Here is a 21,912-nt window from a genome sequence, read left to right on the forward strand (position 1 = left end):
GATAATTAATATGAAAGGGAGAGGGTGGTGAGGAAAGTGTGCATGTTGGCCAGGTGTTTAAGAGGCTTTTCAGTTCACTTTAATTAAATTTCCTGAAATGTGACAATTTACAGTTTTTCATGATGTAATGTATGCAGGATCAAGTGCACAAATCCTGTTCGTGTTCATACATAATGAAGAATTACTGGTCACACTGAAATATAATAAAATGATAAGCCAGTACAGGTCAGAGTACAGCATGTTCTCATTTAAGCAAAGACAGAAAAGTTTGTGACCATGTTGAAACTGTGGGTTAATGGTTTTTGTTATGGATGATTATTACCTCCAGTGTTGGCCGCTGTTTCGATGTGTCCTGCTTGAATCAATGAAAGTCATTGATCCAACATCTCTCACTCTCTCTGCTCCTTCCATGAGGTAACCATAAGTACAACCAAAGCTTCAATACCAGTCTTTAAGTTAAAAATTTTGCTGACACATGTGAATATTAAAGTCTTTTATCCATTCTGGCATCCATGCTAATATAAAGCCTAATATAAAGCTTCTGAATGCAGATGCTGCATTCAAGGTTAAAGTTGTTGCTTTGTAGAGCTACAGATGTGGTTTGATTTATTGGCTTTAGTGGATGTATACAAATGTGGGTTACGTGGCTATGCTGCGCTGCAGATGAAGATTTTCAGCATCCCAGCCATCATCTGTTGGCTGCACAGCTGGGGGGACTTGGCACAATATATGAGGACTTTTTTCAAATACAGGACAGACAAGATTTCAAGAGACAACCAACTGAGGCTGAAAAAATGTTTAACATGACCATTATTGTAGCAGAATGGAGTAAGCAGGCAACTGGGAAGAGTAAGCTGGAGTGAGCTATCCGGTTGCTGCAAGAAAAACATCAGTGAAGTGCTGCCTGCAGGAGATGCCTGGTGAATTTGGAGGTGGAGGAGCTGAGGCAGGGATCTGCAGACTCTGGCAGATTAGTGGCAGGAAGCAGATAGATTATCCAAAAAAGAAAATCTCAGAAGACAACCAAACATGACAGAAAGCAGTTCTGTGAGGTTGTACTGTGGGCTTTACCAGGACTGCTCGCTGGATGGTCAAATAACCTTCCCCCTCCCCCAACACCCACTTCACACAGTGACTGGCCAGCTGTGTGATGCTGGGAAAGGAGCCAGGGTTTTAACTTCTCCCCCCACCTCTTTTTCACTGTTTTAGCTAAGCACTTACTTTAGCATGTTAACACGCTCATTGTGACTAAGCTAAGAGACTGATGTTGAGCAGTTAAACTGCAAGTTGCTCATAAACCAAAGTATTGGGCAAATTAAAATTTTCACATGATGATGGAGCTCGATGAAAATTGAGGGGATCACTAACACTGTATGGACATGACAGTTATAATAGGTAGTTGTTGAGACATTTCAATCAAAATTACAAATGTGAATGTCATGGTGACACTTGACATCAAAAGTCATTAGGATTCTTCTTCCCCTGGGGATTGTGATGTTATTGTACAATATTGTTTTGACAATGGATCCATCAGATATTTTGGTCAGGACTAAAGTGGTGGGCCAACGGAACAACATTTCCATCCTGCTAGTGTGGCTAGAAAAATCTAGCAAGATAACTCACAATGCAAATAAAAAGGCAGTTTGATGAGCTGTGAAGTGGGAACCATCCATGTTAGTTTAGCCCTGCACTTTCACACACGACAGATAACTGCAGGCATCTAGCATGGAAGATAACTGTGCGCTAAACGCTGCGCTTACAACATGCCTACACCTGGTATTCACTACATACATCATCAGTGCACATAAAGCCATGTACAATTCGGCACACAATCAGTCCTCTTAATGGCCAGGAGGCTGTTCAGACAGGCTTCTGTGGATAACAGTGCGGTGACCCATGTGGCTGTTTATCTTACCCACCTGTCATCATTAGCTACACAGCCTTTCAGAACAGGCATGTTAATGTTCTCTGTAATGAGCAGGGCATCTCCAAACCTGTACCTTCATTTCTTCAATATCAAACCTCCACTAAACCTCAGCCTTACTCTCGTAGCTTCTCATCAGCAACCAATGAGACAACAAGTATCTAAAACTGCATAACTACACGCTCAACGGAACGATACATACCAAATGTGCATATAGTTGGTAGGAATGAATATCACAGTGGGGGCTTATTTGTGTGGAAGTGCGCATGTAGATTGAATTAGGCTTTCTGGGTTTGACTGCCGGAGACATTTGCTGCGGTGTTAATGCGGTTGAGCAGCAGTCAGAATGGGAATGTATGACTTGTGTAAATTAGAGTGACACGGTGCCTCATTGCAGTAATCAGCCATTTTTATCAGCTGCACGATGTGGACTATAGTGTGATCATCAGCGATGGAGAGCGCTGGAGTTGCCAAAGGCAGGAAAACCTATGCTGAAATCAGATAAAGCAGAATGCAATTTTCAGTCTATTTGGCAGATTGTGTTGTGATTATTTTTCTGCAGAACACTGGAACAGATAAAAACCTTACAATGAGAAGGACTGCATCATCATTTATTGCATGGCATATGTTGGTAACAAATATGTAGAGAATTGCATACAGTAACAGCAGCCTGCCACCATCACACTGCCATCTCCTGCTGAGATTGGAGCTGAACTCACACAATGCAACCCAAACATCACATCATTACATACAGTAATCCACAGATGAGGCGGGCTAAACAGTCAAGTCGACTGGATAAAACTGTACTTTTGACTTGGTTGAACAGTTAGGGGGAGAAAGGCATCTCCCTATATGCAGGCAGAACGTGTTTTCCCTCATCCATAGGGAACCATTAAGATACTGGATCTCCTGAGAGTACAGTCTCAATTGCAAAAACAACCCTACCATGAGTAATAACGTCACTTGAGATAAGAAGTGATTATTTGTATTCATGATGCAATCGTGAGCCCTGTAATGAGGTCGTGAGGCAATAACTTCATGGACATACAAAAAGAAAAGTGATGGGAATTCACTAATGAGTAACAAGAATTTAAAATCAGTCCTAAAATTGTAATGGAGGCAGTGCATTGTTGGAGTAAAGAGTGATCTGACTCAGGCTGAGAGCTACACACACTAACACACACATGCATGTCAAAAGAATGGTTTCTTGCAGACAGGGTTAGGGTTAGATGAAAAGATCAATACCCCTCTCACATGTGTGTGCACTAAATATGAAGCTATAGCCAGCAGCCAGTTAGTTTAGCACAAAGACTGGAAACAGGGAGAAACTGCGAGCATGGCTCTGTCCAAAGTCAACCTGACAGCACCTCCAAATCTCACTGTTTAACACGTCATGTCTTCTCTATTTAATCCATACAAAAACCAAAGTGTAAAAACAACACTTTGTGGTGTTACGTTCTGCTTCTTGACCAGGAGCGAGTGGATTCCTGGAGTGAGTGGTATCACTCTTCTCACCTGACACTAGTGTCTATACAGGAGGTGTAGCGTGAGCAGCCTGTCAGCAGAGCAGCTTCAGTGCTCTGGGTGTGTCGACACAGGAGGCAGTCAGGTCTCTGTGGTAATGCAGGAAAAATGGAAGAAACTCCATTTATTCCTCTAAGTGCTTCATATCTACCATTTTTGTTTCAAGAAGACAGGATTTAAATATTTCCCGAAGTCACGTATATTCTTTTTATTCTACCTCTGCCTTCTAGCGCTAGTTTGCAGTTGTCTCTCTTGGTAAACACAAAGAAGTGCTGTGAGAATAAAGAGTTACATACATAGTGGCGTACATCTGACCAGTGTGTTTTGTGGGACAATGCAAAATATTACTGCTGGACCACAAAGGCGAGGCCGGCCCTATAATCACAAATATCTGAGTCTGACTGACTACATGATCATAATGCCACCATTGGTCAGCAGAATGCCATGTGACTGTGTTGGAGTTTCCCCCATTGGCCTTTGCTCTGTCAAAATGAATTGATGCAGAGAGCAGTGGTCTGTTACCCAGATGGAAGCTGTGCACTGTGAGAGAGACAGAATAAAAAAAGATATTCTGTCACCTCTGACTTTAGGTTTACATGTAAATATAGCCAAAATCACAGCACAGTCTTTGTCTTTAATTTTTGTGATGATTTTTTCAGATGACATTGCAGTTATAAAATCAGGATTGCAGCTGTGCAAACAGCAGCTTGGAAATGGCTGGAAGTTAAAGTTACAGTCACTATTTCAAACTTGTCTGGCAACACAAACAGAAAAACATGTGAATGAGAACAGCTTTATTGGAATTTGGTTGTAATAAAATACTGAATATGTGAGCACAGTGAGAGGCAAGCAGATAAAGGGCTGACAGCAGCTGACACTACGCAGAATGCAATATGATGAGATGATGTCAGTTGTTTACAGCTGTTCAACGACGGTTTTCAATTAGTTACCAACTCACAAAACTGTCGATGAGAGTCAGAGTGCGTCAAACTATGTGGATGGTGGTTTCCTGCACATTTGACTGATTGACTGAGCTAAAGGCTCATGTCACATGCCAGCCTGCATCCACCACTCTTCATCATCAGTGTTTTTTAGAAGAAATATGAATCTGTGCAGACAAACACACATGGAGGGAAAAGAGGTTTAAGTCCAGGAGCTCAGTGCTGTAATGAATCAAGGTGTGTTGACAGGCCTCCATAAACAAATGCACTGAAGCGCAACAAAGAACTCCCACATGCACATATAAAAGTGCAGTATACATACCTGAGCAAACATATCCTCAGATGGATGTGTACTGTACTGTATGTGTGTGTGTGTGTGTGTACATATTGAATGCCTACAACAAGTGTCCCCGTGGCCTGATTTGTGCTCTCCGCCCCCACCTCTGTCCAGGCAATCCCTTTTATTGACTCGATTCAATTCAGTGGGTGAACAGAGGTGTATTGATGTGCCTTCAAGCAAAGAGCGAGAGACAATGAGACAGACAGGGAGAGAGAGAGACAGACCAATCTGTAGTAAAGAACTCTGGCAAAGATCTAATCTATCAGCCATTGATTAAGACAGTTTAAACACTGTGAAGAAGAGAAATTCAGTGAAATCAGCTCCTGTAATTACAAGTTTTGGAATAAATTAATCAAATTAAACTGAAGGTAATGCAGACCATATGGGAGCTAATCTGCCAAACTGCTGGAAAACGTGTGTGAGCCCAACAAACACGGAGCAGCTTCAAATGCTAACTGTTCTGGCAGCTGCACATTTAAAGCTTTGGCTGCATCATGTTTTTATTTTAGTCAGCCAGTGACACAATTTGTTCAAAGTGCAAGCTGTTGGCTCTGAATAGAGGCCAGGCAGGTTTCAGCCATACCAGGTTAACATTTTATACTTATCTAACAGAGAAGTATGTTATATGATTCTATCTTAGGTATCTGTCCACCAAGGTGTGTATTGCAGTGCTTATTTCGAGCACATATGAGTAGTAAATAATAGTAGTAAATATAGTAAAGAAGAAGAGATAGTATAAAAATACATTTACATTATTTAGATCATCTTTAATTTATTTCTTTTCATTTTTTACTTTCAACAATTTTTTCCAACAATCAGTATAAGATTTCATTTCTCAGTATAAACAACACTGCTTCCTGAATTTGCATCACATTGCTTTGATTATACAGTTATGTTTGACCCAGAGCAGTGAGCCATGTCCAACCTATCACCCAGGTCTATGGCATCCATATGACACACTCAGCTAAAAAACTGAGTGTGTCATATGGGGGGGGGGCTGAAGCCAATTCCAGCTGACATTGGGTGAGATCGCCAGTCTATCACAGGGCTGACATATAGAGACAAACAACCAGGCATGCTCACACTCATGACTACGGGCAATTTAGAGTCACCAGTTAACCTAATGTCTGTCTTTGGACTGTGGGAGGAAGCCAGAGTACCCAAACCCACACAGACATGAGGAGAACATACAAACTCCACACAGAAAGGCCACAGGCCCAGGGTTTGAACCCAGAGCCCTCTTGCTGTGAGGTGCCAGTGCTAACAACTGCACTGCCCCTAGCAGTGTAATTCAACAAAAATCTGAAATTGCTCACTTTGGCAGTCTGGAGTGAATTTTACAATGGATTATGTTATTCAATTTGGCGCTTTTACATTGTATTCTGTGACCCAACAGATTTTGTGTTAATATGAATTTCTATATATCCAGGCAATATCAGAGCAACATCTATTGTATATTGCAACTGTAAATGTTTTATCATAGTTCATTACATACTTTACTTTGATATGTAGGCATATTGCTGAAAATGGTGCCCCCATAGAAATCAGTATTTAGTCACAATTTTTTTTTTTTTGTGACAACGTGACAATGTGACAATTTATATTCAGATATTAGATACATAAATTTGGATAGCTTTGCAAAAACTTTAACATATAGCTCTGTCAAGCAAGAACACTGGATAATATAAGGTCACTTTTCCTCATTTTATGGAGTTTTGTAAAGTATGGGAAAAACATCTGCAGTGGCAATGTAGCTGAAAACCCATTAGGTCGCTAACTCTAATGGGTCAGATGATATAACAGAACATGTTTTTGAGAAATCTACTTTATGAGAAGTCTGAAAGGCTAAAACAATAAAAACACCAAGCTGGATTTATCAGGTTTATGGGGTTTCTGTAAAAATAAATGACTATGAGCTTTCAACTTTACCTGTGACTGCTAAATTACTTAACAACAATACCTCATGTTATTGGCTACAGGGGGAGCACAATATGTTTTAATTACCACCCATGATTGTAGAGGATGTATTTTGTTGAGAATCAGACGTGTGTAAGATTAGACTTTCATGGTGTTTTGTGGACCTGTGAATGTTTTGGACATTGTTCTTTAGTTCAGGTAAATTATCATTTAATATCATAAACCGCAAATGATAAAATCTGTATAATATTTTAAATTTTAAAGTTCATCGATATAATTTGAAATTCAACAAAAGAATAAAAAAATCCAAGTTGAACTGGCAGACATATATCAAATGGTCTGAAAAACTTTAAAGAAATTTAAAAATGTATTATTAACATTACTTCTGCAGCTCATGTAAATATATTACATTATAAAATATCAAAAACAACCATTTTAAAATCCATTTAGGTTGATTGGTTCCCATTTAATGACACTGACCCAGCTGGTGGCTGTTTGACCCATTAGGTCCCTGTCCACTGATTATATGGAAATTATACAGCACAGAAACACGAAATAAAATGAATAATATCCATCATTTAGCTATGAAGAGAAAATAGGTTTTATATGTATATTATATTTTCATTTCAGAGGACATCGGTACAAAATTCTTACGACGAACGTGATTATGTCAAACACCTTTTGAGAATATTATGGTTAACTGTTCAAGGGATTTTTCAGTGTAAATACAGCTTTGTACGTGCCATCCAATATAAAGGACATGTTGCAAGTCACAGTTCATAACCTGCGTTTCCTGCCGGCTCCTCTGCACAGACAACTCTCAGCGAGTTGGAGCACCATAGAAGAGAGTGATCCTGATTAGCATTTTAAAAAGACAAACCCCAAAAACCATTGTGCTTTGGCAATAAATCTGAGACTGTCTCACATGATTTACATACTCAATCCATAAAAGCAGCCATTAAAACAGGAACTAAAATGCAATATTTCCAAGAATCGACAAAGATTGACACTCCAATTCTGGCCAAGTGTCAGAGGTTAATTGGTTGCTGTTGTTTATGAATGGAAAACACCTGCCACATGGAAAGATTTGTGACACCAAATCCCTCTTTTCTCTTTCGCTGAGTTTTTAATTTTTCCCTACAGACTCCTAAGCTGTATCTACAACCTCAAAACCATTGCTATAATACAAATGAAAGTTGGATTAATTAATTCCCTCCTCTCGTGGATTTTGTAAATTTGTATTCTCTTTTAGGAAGGTCTCGAGGATTAATTCAAGAATACAGTACAGTATATACTTTTTCACTTCAGACACTATCTGCAGCAGTCACAGTTTCTAAGTAGGAATGATTTATCTCTCGGGGTGACTTATTTGTAATCCAATAATCCAGTGTAATACTGCCAAACTCATCATAGTTTGGCTGGATTACATCTTCACAGTTCTATTTTTTTTTCTAATCTTTGTCTTCTTAGTCACTTTCCATTATCACATTTCCACTAATACTGCAGAAAATAGCTGGGCTTCATCACGATCAGTAACTGTTTGGCAGACCTCAGAGAGCTTTGCTTTGGATTTTAAAAGCCCTCAGTCATGACAGTCACTTCACGAGCTGCTCTCCAGGGCTGTTAACACAAATTAAAATGTGTTTTTTTTTTCATATTAGCTCATATCCCTGTTTAAAATGTAAGAGTATTGTTTGTGTCTACCAAGCCAGATGTGATGTGACATGGCTCATATCTCTTTTTCTAATTCAGAGATTGATCTCTCCTCTCTGTGTTTTTAGATGATCCATCTTTCGTCTCGAGCGGGACAAATAGGGTTTGTTGTCAGACAACAGCTGCATGAGGAGAGAGCGCTTCTTGTTTGCATCGCTGCAGTGTCGCTGTGACAGAGAGCAGATGTTCACTGTGATTGCTCAGTGGTGTGTTTATTTCTACTCTGCTCCTCATCTTGTTGGAGCTGAAACATAACTGTCATCCTCAACATTTATCCCATATAGAGACTCACTTTTTCAAAATCATCCAACCCTTAAAAGCTTTACATGTGTTTACCTGTCTGTTGCGATGTTTTAATGACTCCAGAAAAAGAAACAAGATCATCATTTAAGAATTTTGAACCACTAAAGTGATCTAATTAGTTTTAAAACGCTTACTTTTTTGGTTTATATTGAGCTTGTTAACAAATTATCAAATAACACAGAAAACATATTGAAAGGTACTGAAGCATTACAGTCAAAAACCCAAAGATGTTGGGAAAACATACATCATGACCACAAGTATTTACATTACAGAGGCTGGTACTGGTGAATTTTTGGCTTTTTTTTTTACTCAAAGGCTTAACCAAATATCAAAATTGCTGCCAGTTCATTTTCCTTCAGTAGACTTATCGATCATTCAGCTAATCATTACAGCTCTGGAGGAGGGGAAGACTGGGGATGGTTGCAACACTATTTGCATTTCTCTCAGTTACTCGGAGACTATTTGGACTAGACCTACCAAACTGTTACATGTTAAACTTACAACTGTCTGCTAATTACCCATACTATTTAAAGATGATTACATTCAACATATCACAATATTTATTTGTATGGAAGAATTAAGATGTTGCACCACAGATCAGTGCCAGTTGCCAAATATTGAAAATACATTCAATCTCACTAAATAATGTTTGCTTTTTATCTCATTAAGCATAGTATTTTAAAAAATATGCATTTTCTTAAAATAATATTATAGTATGATTCAATCTAAGTACGTTTTGATTAAGTCATACAAAAGGTCAGGACAGTAAGACAAACCCTAACCCTCCAAAACATTTTTTTTTTTTTCAGTAAATGCAGCAGCAGATGTTATATGTGTCTTCTGTCTCCCTGGTGTGAGGAGGGTCTAACTGAGCATGTGCAGTACGAGTGTCATCACTCTAGTATGTTTCTGATTGGTGGAATAAGACATGTTGCAAACATCCCTCGTTTAAACGTCCTCAGTCTCCCCAACTGGTTTGTTTAAGAGTGTTTGGAGAAATAATGAAACACTCGTGCACAAGACATCAGCACATTTTTGTCCTGGGGCCTCATAGAAAGGTAATTGAGCTATGAACAGTATCGGACCTTTCAATCATTTGGAGATTGATAGCAGGTTTAATCCTGTGTTCTGATTGTTGATGTTTTGTGATTACCAGAACTGAACCAGAGCTGAAAGACCGAAATGTTTCAACAGACAACGACGACCTTGAAACTGAATCTATCAGCCACAGGCTCTGACAAGTGGGCCAAGCAGCTGAAGGACTGCACGTCTACAAACAGGTCTATGTGAGCCCAGGTCAAGGTTTTAAAGGCTCACCTCCAGGGTGCAGAGGGTGCATGGGTGCAGGTCAGTGAGCTTTCTACCAGGCTGGAGACAGAGACAAAAGAGAACAAGTCTGTCAAAACAGGCATCTCACCACAAAGCAACAGAAGGGGCACACCTGGAGACTGGAGCTGAGTTTGCAGTTTCAGCAACAAAAAGACACCCATATACAGTCGAGTCAGGGGTTGAAGGCGCCTAAAGAAAGACTGAAAGAACTTGTCGCCAAGTTTAAGGCTGAGGAGGAGGTCAGTCAGGACCTCTGGAGAGAAACTGCCCAGCAGAAGGAGTAGGAGGATGAATACCTCACAGTTTTCCTGGCTCTACAGCTAGTTCCAGAGTCTCAATCTCTGAAGAGAAACTACTCTGTTTTAAACTGCAGGTATGTATGCAGGTAGTTGGATGGAACAGTTTTGTCAAATAGACAAGTGTGAGTGTTTGTAGTTTTAACTCAGAAGTTTAACTCATTTGACTATGCTTCACTTTCTCACTGAGAGCATGAGAAGATTGATATCACTCAGTGAATACACCAAGACATTATTCCCTTGAGAGGTGAGAGGTGAGAGGTGAGGAGGACTTCAGACTTGGCTCAGACTTGAGTGTAACTGCAAGTGTAACTATTAGTATAGATATACTTACTGTATATCCCTGACAGGGTCAAGAGAACATTAAGTTTACTGGTCATTTTGTTGTGCTGTGGATGTTCTGAGGACTGCTGTACTGCAACCTACTTTATTTTTCTCACACATTAGAGATTGCTGTTAACAAGTAAGATAGCTTCTCTTAAAATGAGATCAGAGACACATGACTGACGAAGCTGAATTCCTCTGATGAACACATCTTGCTCTGCAGGGAACACCACTCTCCCACAAGTTTATGCCTGCTGCCTTGTTTTTGCTGCATAATGAGAGTTTCACTTCACCTGGTGTGTCAACATCTTTTCTATGTAGACAGCAGGGCAAGCAGTGAGTCTCCATTCAACAGTGATGTGCACACAAAAATACTAAGAGAGTCAAGGGGCCAACATAACATTTATATAAGCCAAAAACACTGCTAATGTTGAGCTTTACTGCATTTTCACATTTATATAGACAGTATTATAACTTGTTATAATGTATAATGTTTGTTTGTCCTTTAATTCACTGCTTGGCTAAAGGCCGACTACTGTTGATATGCATTTGATTCATTATTGGCCCTCTTTTCACCATATTTACTATCTGACCTGCATTAATAAGGTCTCTAATATCAATGGATACAGCCTGACCTATTCACATTTTATCATCACATGTAGTCATATGTGTGAACACATATATATATTTATCGAATGAAAAAGGCTGTAATGATAAAAAATTAGATTAAATAAATTAAAACAGAGTTCACAAGTTCACCATTCGATCACTTCATCCACACAGATTAGACTGTATTCAGTATCAGATGCAGAGACACACGTATTGCCTTGCTGGTGTGTGTGTGTACATATTTGGAAAGGCCAGAGTGGAGACAGAAGAATATTGCACTGAGGAAGGATTACATTCCCGCTACATAATACAACCCAATCACTTGACTCAACCACACACACTCACTCCGTCTCACACTGAACTGACATTTTAAAGAGTCTCACTGTACTCAATATTTATTTGTTTTCTCCCTGTGTTTTTCATGTATAGAATGTGGAAGTTTTCTCAATCTTGACTATGCATTCATCTGTGTGATTAATATTAATCTGTCTGATTTGAATTGTTTGTGTGGGCGATGGCGTGGCTGGAGGCAGACAAACAGGGGGACATATTAGTAGAATATGAGTTGCTGATTTGCTCTCTAATCCAGTTTTCATCTGTAATCCACAATATCACAAGAGCAGACAGGGAGGTATTAATATGACAAAATGAAACCTTATAAGTAACCTTTGGTGAGGAGTGTTTTTTCAGGTTGACCCAAAATACTAACCTATATTAAGAATGGCCGAAAGGTCAAAAAACAAGCTGAAAACAAGCAGAAATAAACAGATTGGAGATATATTTCTTTTTTGACCTACTAAAGTGAGAGTTAGTATCATGGTTCAGATTCTATTTTAATATTTTGACAGAAAATAGAAAAACGTTGCAATCATACCTTAAAACCAAGACATGTAAACTACAAAAAGGTAAAACATCAGTATTTGCTGTTGATAAAAGTATTAAAGCACAGTTTGTTGGAGAATCGTTAATATTAATCATTCATTCATTTGCATTCATTTTTGTAATAATTACAAAAATTAGATGTTTCTGGTTTGCAAACCCAGTTTATGTTATGACACCTTTATGTGAATGACCCTAGGGTACATAACAACTTATTATGTTTCAGTTTTAGGGGAAGTAGATTTTTATTTGCTTTTATTTTTGTTGTGGTTTATATGATTTCCTGGTTAGCTTTATTGTTGTCTGTGACATCTGAAGTGAACATACTGCAGGCAGGATGATTTCCACCTTAACCTCATCCAACAGGTGGTTAGTTCTTAATGAACAGGTAATGAAGGTGAAAATATTGTGCAGGATACGCTGCGTGATTGATGCATCCACAAATTATTTCTGCTCTGTATTCACTGATGTTGATGCAAGTCTACATAACATACCCACCCATGCCTGCATTACACAAATTAAAGCAACTGAGATATGATTGTGGTGGAAACCGGGCTAAGCAAAATGAAACAGTAATATGACAGTTATCAGTTACACAGAATATAGTTCTTGTGTCATAATCCCTGGCAAGTGCTCCACTAGAGGCTCAATTCAAAGTCAAACTGAATGATTACCACACCACGTGTACGTTAGCAAACCTCAGAGTACAGCATAGTGTCTATCCGTTGTCCCACCATACAGTCTCCACATTTGTTACCACAGTATCAAGTTAACCGTGAAACAAAATATACTAAAATCTGTTAAACCGAGTAGAACCCTTAAAAATAGCTGAGATGACTCTTATTATGCACCTGAATTCTCACACTTGTACATCCATATGCATGCACATACAGAGCATTCACACTCAATTTGGGAGCCACTGGTGTAGGCTAATAAAAGCTCTGTGAAACCTGACAACATGGAGCTGAGCAGGTTAAACTGAGTCTCAGTACCTCAGGACAAAAGCTACATTTTTGCCCCACCAGTGGTAACAATCTAGGAATAGTTTGAAAGTAGATCTGGATCAATAAATGTCTTCTCCTGCAGGAGAACGTCATCTGCTCAGAATAACAAAGAAGTCTCCATTTCCTTTTTTTCCCATTTTCTTTTGTTTTCTGGTGTATAATGAGCCTTAGCACCTCTTTGACTTTTGTTTCTGAAACAGTATCTGTAGATATTTTTTTATCATGAGAAACAAAAATAATAAATGACAAAGTGTAATCAAACTGTTTTCTCGTACGTGAATATTATGAATCAGAAATCAGCCAAAAACTAAATCAAACCTTTTTTTTTTCTCTCCCGCAAGTTGTTTTTATTCCAGGGGAGGCAATTTAATCTTTTCAATCAAGCAATCAAAGAGTTTCAGTGGGGACACCAGGCTTGCTACAATACCAACTAATGTGCTGATTTCCTCACTTCCACAGGGTTAGAAGATGTTGTCACATTTTAGCTTTCAATAAACTTTGACTTCATATCAATGTCAGAGTAAATTTTTATTATTTTTGTATGAAAATAAACTCTCCAGTAACATTATATTGATATTAAACCAGAAACCAAAATTAAAAAACTAAAAATAAACAAATACAGCATGTTTTTCAGTTGACGCTAATATGTATATTTCTACAGCTCTGTAGTTGTGTAGACCATGCAGTATAAAAGGCTTTATTGCACAGACTGTCCTTTTATATAAGGATAGAAACATTTTCTCACTGGACAGAGCTGAGAGGAATTAATTGGCAAACAGGAAGCTGGCTACAAGCTGCATGATGGCTAAAAGATAAAAAAGATCCTCAACATCCTGGGATGAAATAATGTGTTGTTAAAGACAACAGGCACTTCAGGGTAAACTCCAGGCTCTGTGCGACGTGGATTTCAACACAAACCATCTGTGACTGACAGGAGGTTTGGTGCTGAGGGTAGGACTGTTTATTCAACCTCCCAAAATTCCTCAGTGAATTTAGTCACGGATGAGATCTGCTGATCTAGTACTGAAAGTAATAAGCATTTGCATGCATTGCCAGTTTTTATCACCAGACAGTGATGTTCTCGCCTGCAGGTCGTCGATTCTTGTATCTGTTGCACAGTTACATTTTGTCAAAACTAAAATGCTTTGGAAGTCAAATCACAAAGTTGAGACCTAACTGAGGAAGTTAAGACTGAACATATATATATATATATATATATATATATATATGTATATATATATTCCAAAATGTCCTGCTCAATACATATCTTAGGCCAAATTCTTTAATAAACAATAGTATACTTAAATGAGCATACTGTTATTGGGTTTTTTGTTACTTTTTCAACTCTGAAATATCATTACTAGCAAAATTCCATGTGTAATCATTTTGCTGATTGTTTGAATGATTTTGTATGTGATTAGGATGTGTACTCAACAGGCCATTTTTTTTACATCAAATCTAAGATTTCTCAGGATAAATAACTGTAAATGAACCACGCATGAGACATTTGAATCCATCCATTGAAGTGTTAATCTTGCCACACACAAACACTGCTTTCTGAATTTGCATCACATTGCTTTGATCATACAGTTATGTTTGACCCAGAGCAGTGAGCCACGTCCAACCTATCACCCAGGTCAGTGAGAAAACAGCAACGCCAATATCAACTCTTGTTTTGATTCAACACAAACTGGAGAAAAAAATGTCCCTAATAAACATAAAGCACTGAAAACACAGTTAGACCATCCCTGCTGGGCTCGTCATCATTAGACTTAAAGGGGAGTAGAACTGCATGTGTGAAAGTTATACAGACGTTATACAGAATCCTTTGTGTTTCCAGAGGGAGCTGTATGAAGTCTGATAAACCTATCTCAAGTGATCTTACTTGAGGCCTCTGTAGCCTGCTGCTCATCTCTGCTTGATGCTACAATAACTGCTACTAGCATAACACCCTTGAAGCTCAGATCACTCTCAGCAGGATACATTATGGGTAATATAGGCACATGGTTTTTACAAAAAAAGATAATGTCAAATAAAAATACTGATATCGTTGCTGCTGCTCCATAAATGTTGTTCCTTTTTTTCCCCATCAAGAGTGTAACATTGTTAAAAGAGTGCAGTGTTCATCAGTGGATTGCTTTTTTAATATCAGTCAATAAAGATTCATTGACTAACTGCTGGAAGTATGCAGTTGCACAGTCTGTTGTGTCAACAAGAATAAAAACAGACTGTGACATAATGACACTGGTCCTGCGTGTATATGAGAGTCACAGCTCAATAACCTGCTCTATGATTGCATGAGCAGATGCAGCTTCTGTTGGATGATTTCAGAGTTCATGGTCCACAGGAACTCAGTCAGCCCTCCGCTGAGCAGTTCCTCCATGGGAACAAACTGCAGCACCTGTCTGTCCGAGCTAGAGGACTGACTCTTACCCTCCTCTCTCAACAGCTGACTCATGCAGTTATGGACATCGGTAAGAACAGGGAGTATGCGGGCTGCAGCCTCAGAGCAGAAGCCAACACACACAAGCACTGTCCCAACTACACCAGAGGGGGGCGGACACCTGAATGTGACTGAGCGAAAACACACATGCAGGCAAAACACAACTGCTGCTGTGACACGTGTTAGAGCAGAAATAACAGGCAGCACCATTGCATCCCCAGAGTTCAGGGTCTGCAGGGAAAACACAACACAACCCAAGAGCTGCTGCTGGTACAGCGGCTCCCCGTCGTGCAGTGCAATGCAGCCTCGTTGAGGGAGGGAAGGCTCTGCAGAAAATGTTAAGACTAAATTCCCAATTTGGCTCTCACAGGGACCCCACACTGAGCAGCTGCCAAACACCAGACACTGGCTCTTCTTTTTGTTCCCATAACTGTCGCCTTTGAAGACACAAATACCTGCAACACTGGACAAAATAGAGGCTGTGCAAACCACATGGCAAGAGTCACAGGGAGGCACACATGTCCAGTCTACTACTGTGTCCATCAGGGCTTCATTGAGGTGGTTTAAAAGTCCTCCTTCACAGAACGGAGAGTTTCTGAGGGCGGGTAGTGCAGCCCCAACAATAACATACCATGACTCCACATGACATTCGGACAGGGGGCCTTCCAGCACGCAGCCTGCCCCTTTGGCCTCAGTGCAGTGTCTTTGTATCCAGGTGGCATGGTAACCCCTCTCGATGCGCTCCCTCCAGGTCAGGGTCTGCAGCTCCCTCCGCTCATTAAAGGAGCCTGTTTGCTTCTTCTGTCCCAGGGGTCGGCCCGCTGAGACGCTGCAGCAGACAGGACTCACCAAGTTACGGGAGATCCATCGGCTCCGTGGAAGGAAGCTCACCTACACACAGAGAGAAACTTGATCAAGTGCAAACTTATAGTTGTTGAAAGTGTTCATTATCAGCTGCAATGAAACCTGTGGCTAATGTTGGATTTATCTGTATGTGAGCACAAAAAACTGCATGCCAGAACATATAATGCCTGGAATCCTAGAAACTAAGAAGAGTTACAGCAAGACAGTTTCTGCTTTGGAAATTATCTGCAACTCACCTCACCAAGGAAGAAAGAATTATAGATTTTGTATTTTGTAAAGATTAATGGTTCGACTGGTCGATTTAGGAATGAAGTCATTCAGCAGGCAAAAATAAACACTGACCAGTTACAGCTTCCAGATCATTACAAACTAAGGTTTTTGTTGGGGGTTTTTTTCTACATAAAACTAAACAAGCAAATACGGCATCAGTTATACTCTGATAGACTTCTCACTTTACAGATTAAACAAGTCATCAAAAAAACCCTAATCCACTGTTAATCCACAACTGCAAACAATTACAGATTGTTGGCAAAACCATTTTAATGAAGTGCAGAAATGCTGAAGATAAAGTTTATTTTCTAAAAAGTCCTGATGGGAAGAACTAATATATTGACGTGAAGCCCTTGAAGATGCCAAAAGAAGAGAGGGTTGAATACTTTCTGAAGCTACTGTCCATCAGATACTAAATTGACCTTTAGGTGAAATCGGCTGTCAACTGTTGTTGTTTTAGAGGTCAGGGTTGAACTATGACACACATCCTACCTGGAATCGCTGCAGGTATTCATGAGCCACACAGTCCCTGATGTGGTCAAGCTGCTGCCTCTGCTCTGTGCTCATGCCTTCAAACAGTTGCAGGTTTTCTGTGATCGTGGCCACCTGCAGCGTGTGGAAGTAAGAGCACACGTCTTCATGCTGTTTCAGAAACGACTCTGGGATATGTGCATTGGGGAAAAGTGCCTCTTGGTCAGCCAGATTTGGTCCGTAATTACGAATGAGTTTTGAGAGCAAAGGTCTCACAGCCTCCTTGCCGTCATAGTTCAGACACACAACATAAACCTCAGAGTTGCCCGCCTTGCTGGTGGCGGGTTTAAAGACGTTGACGGACTGGAAACAGCAGTTCAGCAGGAAGAGTAAGCAGACGGAGGAGTGTTCATACATGGTGAACATTTTCAGCACAAAGGAGCCACCGGGGCTCAGGAGCAGCAGTGCAGCTGTGACCTCACAGTAATGCAGTGACGCCACCAGCGCCTCCTGCTCATCCGGGTTCTCCTGGCAGTCAAAACTACCATCCGCTGTCACCATATCAACTCTACGCATGTTAGAAACAAACACCTGCAGCTCCAGCAAGTGTTTCTGGATCATGATGTTGCCTGTGTTATCTGAGCCAAAGAACCACCAGGGCAGCGTGTTAGCAATTAACCGATCATCTGCGATGGTCGTGCTCCCCCCATTAGCCTCGTGGTATGGGTTGAGAGTGTTGGCGGCCCAACTCCAGTCACAGTAGCGCGTGGACCCGCTGGTTTTGATGTAGTGGTTCAGAGCGGTTATAAAGGCCCCTGGAGCTTCACACAGGTGGACCGTGTTCAGCTCTCCACTTTGAAGAGCCTCATCTGGAAGAAGATTAAAGGTTCCCAGGATCTCATAGAACTTGCACCAGGCCTGAGTGCAGATCTCCGGGTTGGCAGCAGAGCGTACAGCAGTAATCACCTTCCCGGCTCGATTGGTGGAGTTGGTGTGCTGATGCCAGACCTGGACGTTCTTGTCACTGAGCTGGTTCTTTACAGCGTTCAGTGAGACCTTAAAGGCCTGCAGCCGGGGGTGCTCCTCCGCTTGGTGTTTGAGAGCCACATTTGGATCAGGGATACACCACCCCCCGTCGGATGGTTTCACATAGATTCTAACTTTACTAAACAGACCTTGAACCTCAGCCAGTGTTTCAGGGTCAGATGCCACCATGCTGTTGAAATGCTGCAGCTTGCGGACTTTCCTCCTGGTCCCATTGCCTGAGCTCATCCTCCACACCTGTTGTAGACCAACATGAGGAATTAAACATACACTGAGTGAAGTTAAAAAATTCCACTTTCTGTTTAGTGTTTATTTGAGCTGCTCACGGCATATGGCATAGTATAGACTCAATCTTTAAGGGGAAAAAAATCTGCAGACACTACATTTCACAGTGAATTATACCAAGGCTCAGCTCTGCAACCCTTTACTTTCCCTACATGCATGAGTGGTGTTGAATTACTTATGTCAACTCATTGTGATGTGGTGCCCTGAGGCGACAGGACAGACTGTAAATACTGCGGTGATTACCTCACGAGGCCAGGGCTTCATCCACAGGCTTTCTACATCACTATTAAAACACACAGTCACTTCTAAATTTGCTCAACACTCACATATTGTATCAACATTTTGATATGATGACTACATGAGGATCCAAGTTATCTTAAATATTTTGTTCCTGTACTGTGAAAACCATGTATCTCCACATTGTCAGCTGTTCATGACATGAGCTGAGAAAACAGCCCAGTTTTCAGCTTTGTGCCAATATGTTTTTGACATTACATTCGATCACAACAGTATGTTGGACTAGACACAAGAGCATGGTCTTAAGACATTTTATTTAGCCTTATAAAACCTCATCGAGGTAATCATTTTGAACAATTTGTGTAATTATTGAGCAATTTCTAATTCATGACATAAAAATAATTTACAGTCAGAATCATATTAGGCCCAGAGCTAAGTCTCTGCTCATGTGCACATGATTTAGATGACTGCACTGGGCAGGAGAACATATTTCTGGGTTATTTCTTGATTAGTCTGGAGTGACTCAGTGATGAATTGAAATATATGGCATATAAGTAACGACAGCACATTCATCAACGACCCATCATAAATCACTCTGATAAGCACTGCTGCTGTGTATGAAAGGGATCTGCTCTGTGATGTCTGTAAACAGTTCAGCTGTTGTTGATATAAACTAGCAAGAAAATGTTAGTTTTAACCAGAAAAGAGACCCAAAGAGATAATTAAATACAGTGAGAAGAGTTGAAATCAGTTTTAAATTGAGTGATAATTAATTACATCTGCATATATAATCACAGATGTGCTGGAAGATTAAGAAATCTTTTAAAACTGGGCTGCACCTCAATAAATACAACCCTTAAGTAAAAGTTGACTCACAAATGAAAATCAACTTAGAATTAGCTACATCCCTGGCAGTAAAGAACAAAGAAATTAATCAAAAAACAAATTTCATATGTCAATTGATAATGGAGGCAGTCGTTGGTTTGCTGCCTTAATTAAAATCTAAACCCATGTTTATCCCTTTACGAGCACTTTCAGTCTTTCAGACAAACAAAACACTGCAATTTTCCAAAGTAATGAAATCTCATGTTGTGACAGGTTTTCATCTAATTAAATTTATTCACACCATATGACAGTTTTGTCATAATCTCGAAGGACAGTGCAAGTACTGAATCGTCATCCACTGAATTACTGTCTTATGTCTATAAAGTTTTGCCACAAAAAACTTGGGATGGTTGAAATAAGAAATGGTGACAACATTTAGAGCTGGGCTGTTTCCTCGCAAACTGGACATTGGGTGTGCACAAATCCAGTTTGATCATCTATCTCCTGCACACTGTGTCAGACTGCTCACATCTGACACAGAACTATTTATGTGATGTAAATAACACAGTATATAAGTATATGAATACAACTTTACAGCTGTGGTAAGGTAAACAGCCTTTAAGTAGCTATGTGTTATGGGCTGTAAATTACACTGAAAAGTATACATGTTTGTGGAAAAACTAAAAATGTTATAAAATGAAAGTTTATCTCCAGCTGGAGCTGAATTGGGTACTTCCAGCAGCGCCGTGCCGAAGGCCGAGTTGTGTCTCCTAAAACCCGCCGTGGCTGAATTCACGGACACTTCTTGTTCATTAAATTATTTCAGAGTGATGTCAATGTCCCTGTGCACAGTCTGTGGAGCTGCCTGTCGGTTGTAGAAACACAAACAGCCTGAAAACAGTGAATAGAAACTCACCGGCCAGCTGCTGCTAACAGGAACCTGAACCAATGGTCACATGACTCAGAACGACACCACGCATGTGTATGGGAAAAGGGGCGGGGCCTCTTTTAAAGGCGTATGTCACATAATTTGGGGCTTGACTGCGACAAATCAAAGAAATGACATAAAAATAACAATGGTGTTTGATGTTTATGTTATCGATACTATCATTATAGTTTGGAGAAATAGACATGAGCACCAACAAAGAAGATGAATGATGTCTTGTCCTCCACCAAAAAAGATCCAATATTTATTTATAATTTATTTTTATGCAATGTCGCCTCACAGCGAGAAGGGTCTGGGTATGTAAACCAACCGGGGGCCTTTCTGTGTGGAGTTTGGATGTTCTCCTTGTTCCCACATGGGTTCCCTCCAGCTTCCTCCCACAGTCAAAAGACATGCACATTAGGTTAAATGGTTACTCTAAATTTCCCATAGGTGTGAATGTGAGCATGTCTGGTTGTTTCTCTATATGCCAACCCTGTGATAGACTAGCGACCTGTCCAGGGTGTACCCACCCTCGTCCAATGTCAGCAGGGATTGCCCCCCCACCCTGTAAGGATAAGCGGTACAGATAATGGATGGATGGATTTATTTTTAATGTTTTCATCGCTTTATTTTGTCATCAAATAGCCCTTTTCTTTGGAACTATACATCATGAACTTGTCTGTAGCCATCTTGTATTTTTGGAAGGATGAAGATTTATGACTGGTTGAGAGTGGATCTGTGAATTAGTTTGAAAGTCAAATTATATCTTGAATATAGAAATACATACAGTCATGTTAAAAAAAATGAACATCACATGTTGACTTTGTCAACATATTTGAAGCAAATATTGGATCTTCTCTGTGCCTACAGATAAAGGTTACACTTGAACAAAACCATAAGGAAAATTAGCCTTTTCAATCATTTATTCAACAAAGATTTCAACAGATTCAATATTCGTCTGTGGACATTGTCAGCCACAGAAGCTAGTATTGTCCCCTTTAACATCTTGTAGCAGTTTTGCATTATCATCCAGTCTCTGACATTGACTTGCTGAAATTTTTGATCATGCTTCCATGCAAAATTCCTGCAGTTGCAAGATGTTTGCAGGTTTTCTTGTATGTTCTGTTGACCAGGCCATTCCATAACCCTCCGTTTCTTCTTTTTAAGCCATTCCTTTGTGGATTTTCTAGTGTGCTCAGTATCATCATCCAGCTGAAAGGTTGTCTTCAGTTCAACTACAGCTTTCAGACAGCTTTCCTCACATTATCTCCAAGCATTCTTTGATATGATACCGAATTCATAGTTGAATCAATGACTGTAAGCTGCCCAGACCCTGAGGCAGCAAGGCAACCCCAATCGATAACTTTTCCATCACCATGCCTCACAATGAGTATGAGGTTCTTCTCGAGAAAAGCTGTCTTTGGTCTGGGCCAAACATATTT

At 40.1% G+C, this 21,912-nt stretch overlaps 1 protein-coding gene across 1 annotated transcript; it reads right to left on the reverse strand.

Annotated features, from left to right (window-relative positions):
* Positions 1-13,612: 13,612 nt before the first annotated feature.
* On the reverse strand, positions 13,613-20,513 carry cmtr2 (cap methyltransferase 2). Its single transcript, XM_071489399.1, has 3 exons — positions 20,459-20,513; positions 17,173-18,432; positions 13,613-16,437 (listed from the first exon to the last, which is right to left on the reverse strand). Exons 2-3 carry the CDS (start codon positions 18,421-18,423, stop codon positions 15,391-15,393), a joined length of 2,298 nt encoding a protein of 765 aa, XP_071345500.1. The 5' UTR covers positions 18,424-18,432; positions 20,459-20,513; the 3' UTR covers positions 13,613-15,390.
* Between the last annotated feature and the right edge of the window lie 1,399 nt (positions 20,514-21,912).

Source organism: Trachinotus anak, unplaced genomic scaffold (genome assembly GCF_046630095.1).
Source record: "Trachinotus anak isolate AG129_WGS33_773 ecotype Australia unplaced genomic scaffold, CSIRO_AGI_Tana_v1 ptg000011l, whole genome shotgun sequence".
NCBI lineage: Eukaryota > Metazoa > Chordata > Actinopteri > Carangiformes > Carangidae > Trachinotus > Trachinotus anak.